Raw genomic sequence first — 10237 nt, 5'->3', positions numbered from 1 at the left:
CCTAGGAGAGTTAAGGTAAGAAAAATGGAATGTGAGAAGTGTGGTTACTGGCTTTCGTTGGCTGTCAAAGTAAACAAACATCTGTCCAACACGTCTTATACATTAAATATGGCAAAAAAAGTTTAAGTAAACTATTTCCAAGACAGACATTCGGCATCATAGGATCCTTCTGCTGAACAATCCCTGTAAAACCTGCCGAGTGGAAGAAGTGATCCTGAGGATAATTATTTGCTTGGTTGTCTTGAATGTTTATTTCCTGATAAACTCATTGTCCGTGACCTCTGCCTAAGCACTGGTTTTGGCGGGAGTTCCAAGTCTTCAAACACAGGATTTTCTATGATTGCTGCAGCCTCTGGTCTTTCAGTGGGACTTGGAGAGAGCATGTCCTTCACCATGGTGTACTGAAAGAAAACATGACATGTACTACATGATCCAACTCATAAATTCTTTCTTATTTAATGTTCTGATTTCAATTGTGGCTGTATGAACAAGTGGAAAACGTCCCTGGCTGCTTTCTGAGTAATCTGGGTATTAGTGCTTTGGCACTGGAGTTTGCAGTGCATTAAACGTTTGAAAACATCTCACTGTGCATCCGTTAAACTGTCTTTACTGTCAAGGGCTACAATCAATTTGGCAAATCAAATCTGACCCAAGATTCAATAGAGTTATAAAACCTTAACATTAATTTGCAATCAAAAGAATTTAAAAACATATAAAATATGATTTATGAGTAATTTTTAGCTTCACGTTTAAGCCACACAGTAATTTTTCACAGTGAATTAGAGGTCTTCCTTTAAATATACAGGTAGTTTGAATATTTGGCTCTAAATTTAATCAGAATTACAGTGTTCTGCTCCAGCTGAGCACAGCACACCACGTTCCCCCGGGCAGCCTGCAGCTGTACAGCAAGAAAGCCTTGTCTCATTTAGCTGCTGGTCTGAAGATACCGTGAAAACCTGAAAGCAGCTCAGCTTTTTACTGGAGAGGTTTTGTCCTCTTTATTTGCAACCGTGCCACTTTAAAGTTCTGACTAACAAAACAAGGCGCAATTTGCTCATGCGGATTCCCAGCGGATCGATCCAGTTCCTGGACTGAGATCCCATATGGCCAGGGTGCTACGTACAGTCTCCCCTTTACCTGCCTTCTCTTTGTGAACATGCAGTTGTTGCAAGAAATCACGTCAGGATGCACGTGAGATGGATCACAGCAAGGGACAAAGGGAAGCCAGGTAATACTGTAGAGTTACTGGAGGCAAACTGTCTGACAAACGTATCAGCATCCATGTTACTGTCACGTTAGAGCTTCGAAACATAACAAAAAGTACATGGATAGAGAAACGTATCTTAATGGGAAAGCTAATTTTTTAAAAAATTTTTACTTGCAAAGCAAAAAAGCTACAATTACTAAGGAAAAAGCTACAATTAATAACACCAGATATACTTACCTCTTGTGCATATTTCTGAGGGAACAACGGGGGAAACTTCAAGTTCCTAACATCACTTAAGGTCTGCAAAAATAGTAAGAAAAAAGATGTAACTTCTCCAAAATACCAATCTTCAACAGTATTACTCTATTATTCTCCAAAAATATGCAAACTATGCAAATAAATCAGCCTGATGGAAAAAAACTTTGGTTTAAAGTCTTGCTTTAGCGGTTAAAAATCACAACACACTTAAACGGGCAAGTTGCTGCTGTTGATCACCTACACCAGTATTAAGACACACGAAACGACTGGCTCTGTCTTAACAACTACTCTTAATATTTAGCATTTGTGGACTAACAAGCAGATCTATCAGCCGTTTCGAAAGCAGTTCTGTTGCATGTTTCTGGGTCCCTACAAGGCGGCTGGTCTCCTTCTGGGTTTCTTCCACAACGCGGGCTCCATCTAGGGACAGGATTTTTCCCATATTCAGCCACACAATTCTTTGCAGCAGGCTACTGGTAAATTTAAGTTCTATAATGTCCAGTAACCCGTGACTCACTTTCACATGTTTTTAGTGCAGAAGGGCAATATTTAGCACTTAATTTGTTATAGGAAGGATCTCCTTTTGCAAAAGTTCGAATGCAAAAGCTAAGAATTCTAAAGTCAAAACAGAAATCAATTCACTATTACTCCACTGAAAGGATAAACTGACCAGTTAATAATGATGGGCAACAGTCAAACTCCTATTCAAGAGAACTGAGTTTTATGACAATAAAATGCTTCAAATAATTGTTCTCTTTCCTTACCAACTCAGCCTGCATTTAGTGATCTGTTTTCAAACATCTAATTTGGAAATAAATTGCCCTGCCACAGACTGACTGCTCACAGCGTGAGACAGAGGCAGGTCTCACGCTCCTCCTCTGGGGATTTTTCCAGCCCGCTGCCACAGATTCCTAGAATTGGCTGGCCTACCTGGGCAGGCAGAGCAGGTTCTGCTCCAGCAAGCAGTGCTAATGCTTGGCTGATGCCAATGAAAACTTCAGCATAGTAACTCAGAAACAACTACTAAAGTAGCTGAACTCCAGACAGAACTTGAGGAGGGGTGAGGGTTTCTTACTGATTTTATGAAAAAGAATGGAGTGACAGTGAAAAATCAAGGGAAGTTAGGGCACTCTTTTTGCCCTCATGAAGTAAAACATTGGAGTCAGATGCAGTTTAGGATTCACTCCAATTACTTGCTTTGCTTCAAGACTCTGGACAGAAACTGAAAGGGCAAAGCTTGTAGCCCCCGCTGCAGGAGAATCCAGGATAGCTCTTTATCGGGAACATGTCTCAAGATTTTATTTAGGAAAACTGAAATTGGTTTCAGTGCAAGGGTTTCAAATTAAGCACTGTCGTTCCTCCTCTAGACTACGCTCTTTCGTACCATAAAAAGCCAGAGCATTTTAAGCAAAAGAATGCAACACCAGCAGAGGTGAAGCATTCAGTCAGGCTGCATTGATGTTCAAGCTGCTTCTTACATCTCTGCTAAAAACAATCCATCTTCACATGAGAATTTAACCCCCTCCAAACACCTATAAATGATAAATACAAGTTATAATGACTCTTTCTTTCCTGCATAGGTCACTGGTCACCAGATACAAGAGGAAAAACCTTTCTGGCTGCAGCCCCTGTTCTCCACGAACTTATTCCTGAGCAAGATGGATCTCACATGCATTTTAACAGCAAGGAAGAGCTGTAACACACCATCCAACCTCCCAAATTCACATCTGATGCAAGGAAGGTCGTCACGTCCTGGGAAGATTGTGCTTGAAGCTGAGTGAGACTCACAGCTAAGACTTACTACAGGAAAATGAACAGCAATTTCTCCTTAAGTGCTTTGGGTGGAAAAGCACTGCAGATGCAAACGAAGCAAGAAATGATAAAAATGCACAGCATGGTTCCAATTCTGGAACGAAAACCAAGCTGGTAGGCTTAAAGTCACAAGCTATATTTGTTGCTTGAGTTCTTGGATATCCTAGTTCAATAGTTTCTCTTACTTGGCTTGACAACAGAGGAGCTTTGTAACAAAATTAAAGCCTCCATTCAACTGCACACACTAGGAAGACTGCAATTTATTTTCAGTGATTCAGCGGGTCTGTACAAGGCTGATAAAGAAGTTGTGCTCTTAATTGCACAACTCTTTCAAAACTGGAACGAACCTCTTGCAAGTGTTTCACCAAGCGAATAGCTATTTTAAACAAATGATGAAACTGATGATAACCCAGTACCATACATACCCTGACCCTCTCCATCTGTGTGCTGAAAGGGTAAAGCAGCTCAAAGAGAATCAATCCCAAAGAAAAGATATCCACTTTGTGCGAATAGGTGTTCCCACAGATCTGAAAATTCAAAATTCGGGTTAGGTCAATCAAACAACTCACTGTATGTAATCACGTACAACGTAAACAACGCCCTTCCACGTCAACATACGGAAGGATTAGCCCTGTGCAGAGCTGAAAACTACAGGACAGGCACACTGGCAAACTTCATCAGCTGAGCACGGGCGAGCAAAGGCCTGATCATCAGCTCCTCTTTGAAGACCCAATCGCAGAGCAAAATGTTTCAACTTACTTAAACCTCATGCACAGTAGCACGTCCTTGCTCAGTTAACTTTAATATTATGCAGTTATCTTTCCACTACATTAAAAGCAAGATAAATGAATGCATCTAAGTATGAATCATTAGCCGCATTTTTTCTGTAATAAATATATATGTACTAAAATATTAATTTTGGAACTCAATTTAGCTCAAAACTCTGAAGAGAAAGAATTACGTAACTTGATTGCAACAGTTTACTAGGAAGAGTGCCTGATCTGTGAGCTGCCGGGAACTCAGGTGTCTGCCAGGCACTGCCAGATACAGCTTTAGAGCAGAGAGCACAAACCTGTTCTGGGCTCATGTAGAGTTTGGTCCCTACTTGTCCCGTGTGCCTGGCATAGGCTGGCATTGGGGTAAGTACTGATTCCTCCTCCTCATCTTGGTCCATAGCAGTTACCAGTCCAAAATCCCCAACCTTTACTATGTCCTCCATTGTGAAAAATATATTGGAAGGCTAAGAAAACAAACAGGTGAAAAGAAAAAAACATGTACTTAATAAACAAGTCTCTATCTCAATAGATACAACACTTTGTTCTAATTCAGATAAGCCATGCTTCCAAGACTAAAAATGCTCATTAAACATCAGGTTAGCGGAACCAGCTAAGACCCTTAGCTATGCAGGAAAAAGGGATTACTCCTGCATTAAATAGTCTCCCTTCCTGAAACTCCGACTGCTCATTTCTTGTCATCCAGTAGAAGTTTACCAGCACTATACAGGTCTGCTGAGTAACATACACAAAAGTCAACAGCTGTTGGGAACAGCACGGATAAATTATCCAACCCTTCAGCACATGGCAAATTTACACCAGATGCTGGAGTTCTGACTCCTAATCTTTTTTATTCTAATCTCCGAGTGCGACATTCGTTTGCCATATTATTCATCAGAACATAGCACGTCATCTTAACGGTAAATTATAGATATACAGGAAGTCTGGGAACAAGGTCTGCTTTTCAGTTAGTACTGTGCAGTTCAACTGTGGGAACAGTTGTTTGAATAACAGAATTAAAAGTTTATTTTTGATAGAAGCTTAAGAACTTTGCAATTCACAAGAGCAGCAAGAGTGATGACCTGGCTTAGCTCTCCTTCAGCTTGTTTGCCACGTACCGCCATCCTTGGCTTAACCTACCAATAAAAGTGACTGGAACTGAGATGCTCCCTTGCTAGCGGTACATATCTCAGCGGTACATATCTCAGCGGTACGTATCTCAGGAGATTTGCTTTCTGGCTGATAAAACAGCACACACCAAATGAATGATTATTTCTTTGAAACACGACCACTCTACCTCAGTTACAAATAAAGACAGACACAGGGTTCTGGTGGAAGAACGGACTGATCCTGCAAGGGGGAAGCAACAGCAGGGTTATGTCTAGAGAAAGGGCCGGGGCGTGGTAAAGAGGCAGGTGGTGCTGGGCAAGCTCTCCTCGGAGCTCCAGGACCTTCAAGGCTGGGACAGCACGGTCCATGCTTTGTTGACATAAACCCTGGAACAGGAGGCAGCAGACAGACAGAGGGCAGTATCTTTCCACAAGATTATGGGACTACAAAGCTGATCTATTTCAAAGTCCATCCGACTTCCTCAGTTAAAGACAAACCCACTCTGTGCAAGAGCGAAACAAGAAAGAAAAAATGCTTCTTGTTTTTCTTAAGCAACGGACAGCTCTGAGATAAGCACTACAGAAATAGTTCTATAAAACTTGTTCGTTCCACAGTGCCCACATCCTGCCCCTAAAACTGCCTTCTGAGCCAGGTCTTATCTCCCGCTACATGTTCCTGTAATAAATGCCATGCTCTTTGGAGTCACAGCTCACGTAGTGCACAAAAGCTACTACCCTGTAAACCCACAGCATCTCCAGGCTCTCTCTGAAGCATTTATACGGCACCCACCCTCTAACTGCACACCCATGTTGTCAGAGATCTTTGTATCAGAATTTTAACACTCAAAGCACAAACATCTCCATTAGGGATCTGTATCCCATTGCCTTGCTCTCCTCTCCCCTCCTCCTCCAACAAACACACAGCAAGTCAACAACATCTGTCTTGCTTCACAGAGCAAAACTCTTCTCAACAGAAAGTTACTTCATGTACTTCTCTGGCTGAAAAGAGACTGTGTCTGAATGGGCTGGCATATGGCTTCTACAAATTAAGAAGACTGGACTCTGCTACTGCAAACTGCCAGCAAAAGTAAGCCATCAAGACCACATGCGGAAAGCGGAAGTCTAAGGCAGACGCACACAAGTTTGATTTAAACCAGAAGAATACAACGACCCTGTAGTTTAGTTATATTGCCACTTGCACAAAGAAATTTCTCTCCAGATTCTTCAATCAGAATAAGAATTCCTATTATTTTCACAGACATAAGCTACTCACACATCTGGAAGGCTACTGTTTAATTCAATTAATGCTGCAAAACATATGTAAGACTGTTCTCATAGTGCTATGACACTCAAAATTTCTTTTGAGCTATCAAGCATGACGGACAGCTTATCCTGGGAATAACAGTAAATTCACCCGACAGACAGACTTCTGTTTCTGTACTTCATTTTCTTCAAAAGAATTTGAACTTGCCTACCTAAATTCCTGCCATCTTGTCATTATGGTGTTTCTGATTAGTAGGAGCCTAATTAATGCATCTCAACATGCACTGTTCATTTAAAGATTTAAAAGATCTTCTTGAGTCTTTTAATATGCATGCATACACATTTATTTTCACATAGATCAATGAGGTTTTGTTGGTGCCAAAGGGAGCAAGAACTGGCCCCTGCTGCCAGCTAGCTCTGCCTCTAGCAAAGCCAAAACAGCTCGGCAGGTTATTTGCTTATTAGCGCTGGCACGAACTTAGGGCTGCATGACCAATCTCTTGGACAAATTCCAAAATTAGGTGAGATATGTTCCTAGTGGCTTCTGAAAACTATAGAAAAAAATTAAACATCCTGGCTGTTGTTTTGATCAAACTAGCATGTAACAGACAAACGTCCAGGATCCAAGAACAACATCTATACACGCCTGGGAAGTTTTCTGAAGCAGCAGGGAGAGCCGTTCCAAGTTTTTTTATACCAAGTAAACAAAATCAAATCTCTTGTTCAAACTGCTGCCAGTATTAAACTTTTAAGATGTTCCAACAAAATGCTACACAACTTCTGATGAAGGCTACTATAGCTTTAAGTGAAGATCTACATCTGCTTTACTGAACAGTGATCTCAGTAAAGACTGCAGAGTTACAACTGACAGTATTGTTAGGAAAGGTTATTAATTAACACGTCTAGCAAAATATTAGGATAGGGATTTAATTACTTTTCTGGTCAGTTTCTCAAGCACTACAGATTTTTCAGATAACTGGTTCAAGCTAATCGCTTAATGCTGATGGGGAAAGAAAATACTTGGATACTTTGACATACCCTTTCAGTGTTCCTGAATTTGAATCCCCCTTTACTGCCACATCCGAGACGGCATTTTTATCTTTTGTTGCTACTGACACTAAATGATTACCATCTGAGCAGCTACAATAACAGTTATAATCATTTCAGTATTTACTCCACTGAGGTAGGTATTTATGCCTCCTCAAATAAGCAAAGAGAAACAGGAACTGCCTCTCCACCATTTGGCAAAAGCAATCCATTTCTGAGAGCTTGTAATAATCAGACTAACTTCAGCTGGGTTCTTTAATTAAATTCTGGTATTTGGTAACACATACTGACACTTCCAGTGCTACAAGTTCCAGGAAGATTCGGCACCAACATAGGATCAGAAGCAAAATGAAAGAAATGGTACAAGCAGTTACTCCTGACTTCAGTTACATTAAACGCCAGAGGCAGAAACCACCTTTCCCACTCTTAACTGTCTGGATGTTATCAGACATTGAAAAAGATTATGAATCCTTCAGAAAGCTGCATTGTGACAGTCGGCATTGACCCAGAATACAACTCCAGGGCAGTTTACATTTCAATCCTAGAGCAGTAATACTTAATTTTTACTTTCTCTAACCAGGAGTAACACCGCTGCTCTTAAGCAGTATTGCTATAGAAAGAAGGAGGCAAATACCAGAATTGATATCATGGAATCACTTAGGTTGGAAAAGACCTTTAAGAGCATCCATTCCAACTGTAAACACTACCAATTATCTGCTTCACTTGAAACAGCAGAACAGGATCCAAAACAGCCTTCTTTGCCACACAGCTTTGAACAACCCTAGATAAAAGAATCTGAATTAAAAATGCCATAAAACAAATACAACTGATTTCTGCCAGGTACAAGAAGTCTTGCTGTAAGAAAGACTTTAACTCCAGTAATGAATGATTAATGTTTATTTCCTGGAGCACTGCACGTCCAGATTATTGTACAGATGTTAACTCAGCTTTTGCAACATGCATGCTGAGGATTTGTCTCCAGTGCCATACTGCTCCCACATACCAAAAAAATTTTACCTGTATCCACACACTCCTGATCTGTCAGTTTAAAGCAGAACTTGACACTGAGCTAAACAGCCTGGCACTGCTGTATTAGGAGCAGGCAAATTTGGAATTGCTGATGCTCAAGTTTGTAATGCAGTGGAGGGAGAGGTACTCTGTGATGCCATTTGAGTCAGTCAACATGTTTCAGGAATTTTACAGCACTAGAGACCTTAGTATGATACGTTGGGCACAGATAATTCAAGTTAACGATAGCTCCAAAGATGATCTCACAGTACTAAACCAGAAAACATTTGCCTACAGGACACAGCCAGGGAGACACCCAGATACAACCAGAATGTGGAAAGTTCAGGCAGTGATGATCATGCCAATAAATAAATTTAAAAAAAACCCAAACACATTTCCTACAGTAACCTACAAATACAAACCTTGAGATCCCTGTGCATTAACCCTTTGCTATGCAGAAAGTCAACCGCTTCAGCTATCTGCAGAAATATCTGCAGACACTCTGTCCTTTCCCTCTCCTCTATCATGCATCTTCTGCTCATCCAGTCTTTCAGATTCTCTTTCCGGCAGAGCTGCATCTGGATGTAAAGATACACCTTTGGAGAGGTGGGCTTGACTTTTTCTGCAATATTTTTAGAAAGGTCCAAGCTTAAACTTGTTGGCCTTGGTGGAGAAAGAGAGAGGGGACTTCCAGAAGCAGACTTCTTGTTGTCAGATTCCTTTGTACTTTTTGCCTGATCCTCAGAAAGACTCATGTCATGTGAAACATCAACTTTATCTTCCTTACTAGAAGCATTTCCGCAACCAGAATCCTCAAACACAATAGAAGAGGAGGTCCCTTCCCTCAGGTGTGCAACAGGAACAGCTGAAGAACAAACTTCCAAGGAGTGACCCAGCTCCTTCTTGTTGATAGTACTGTATTCTACGTCACAGCCTGTAAGGACACTGTCCTGTAGGTTTAACAGTGGATCTTCTGATTGGTGTAAGTCCCTGTTGTCCGTGGCAGAAAATTCCAGAGGAGAAAACTGGCTTCCGGATGAATTGGACTGACCACAGGGTATTCCCACGGACCCTACCCTCTCTGATGAAGTGGCAATGACTTCAATGTGCTCTTTGGTAGAAAACGGCTCTGTTCTGATCTTAAATGACGGGACGTCCATCGGACTGGGAGAACTGAGTGGCCAGTCCGTGCTAGAAGAACAAAATCGAGAGATCAATACTACAGAACTTCATTCCACTGGAAATGCATTTTCATAAGCCCAGGTTTTAACAACTGTTACCTCTGAGAACAGTGTCATACTGTAAGGCAAATGACTACCCAAGTGTTGGAATCACCAGTAACCAGGATGATTCAGCATCCGTTTTTCTTAGCGAGGATAACATTTTTTCACTGAGACAAGAGTGTTGATAAAGGAAAAATTAGCAAGCTCTACTGCCTGGATTCCCAATATGCAATCAAGCTCATCTTCAGCTTGAAAAATTCAGTCCTTTAGAATATGCATTGCAATGACTATTTAAAGCGCCTTGGAAGAATTACAGCTGTGAAAAGTTAATTTGATGCCTGAAATATAAAGGTCGCTACATTCTAAAAATTGTTAGGCATGTGAAGATGTTACTATGAGACCACTAAATAGTCTTGTGTTAGGCCTCATTCTTTAAATGCTAACATACACCCACTTTTTCCTTTCACTTAACATCCTCCAACTCCTTTATCCGATTTTCCATTTTTAACCTACTTCTACCAAGCTTTACAAATCATC

The 10237-nt window shown here is 41.0% G+C and overlaps 1 protein-coding gene across 1 annotated transcript in view; it reads right to left on the bottom strand.

Annotated features, from left to right (window-relative positions):
• Positions 1-14: 14 nt before the first annotated feature.
• Positions 15-10237, bottom strand: part of EIF2AK3 (eukaryotic translation initiation factor 2 alpha kinase 3) — a 42837-nt gene continuing 32614 nt past the window's right edge. The window contains exons 13-17 of the mRNA XM_075420296.1: positions 8900-9668; positions 4350-4517; positions 3703-3804; positions 1445-1507; positions 15-401 (exon numbers count right to left, since the gene is read on the bottom strand). Of these exons, the coding sequence (XP_075276411.1) occupies positions 225-401; positions 1445-1507; positions 3703-3804; positions 4350-4517; positions 8900-9668 (1279 nt within the window). The 3' untranslated portion in view covers positions 15-224. The remainder of the gene's footprint in view (positions 402-1444; positions 1508-3702; positions 3805-4349; positions 4518-8899; positions 9669-10237) is intronic.

This window comes from Opisthocomus hoazin, chromosome 5 (assembly GCF_030867145.1).
Source record: "Opisthocomus hoazin isolate bOpiHoa1 chromosome 5, bOpiHoa1.hap1, whole genome shotgun sequence".
In the NCBI taxonomy this organism is placed as follows: Eukaryota; Metazoa; Chordata; class Aves; order Opisthocomiformes; family Opisthocomidae; genus Opisthocomus; species Opisthocomus hoazin.
Note: the sequence above shows the minus strand (reverse complement) of the source record. Positions and strands in the feature narration are given on the sequence as shown.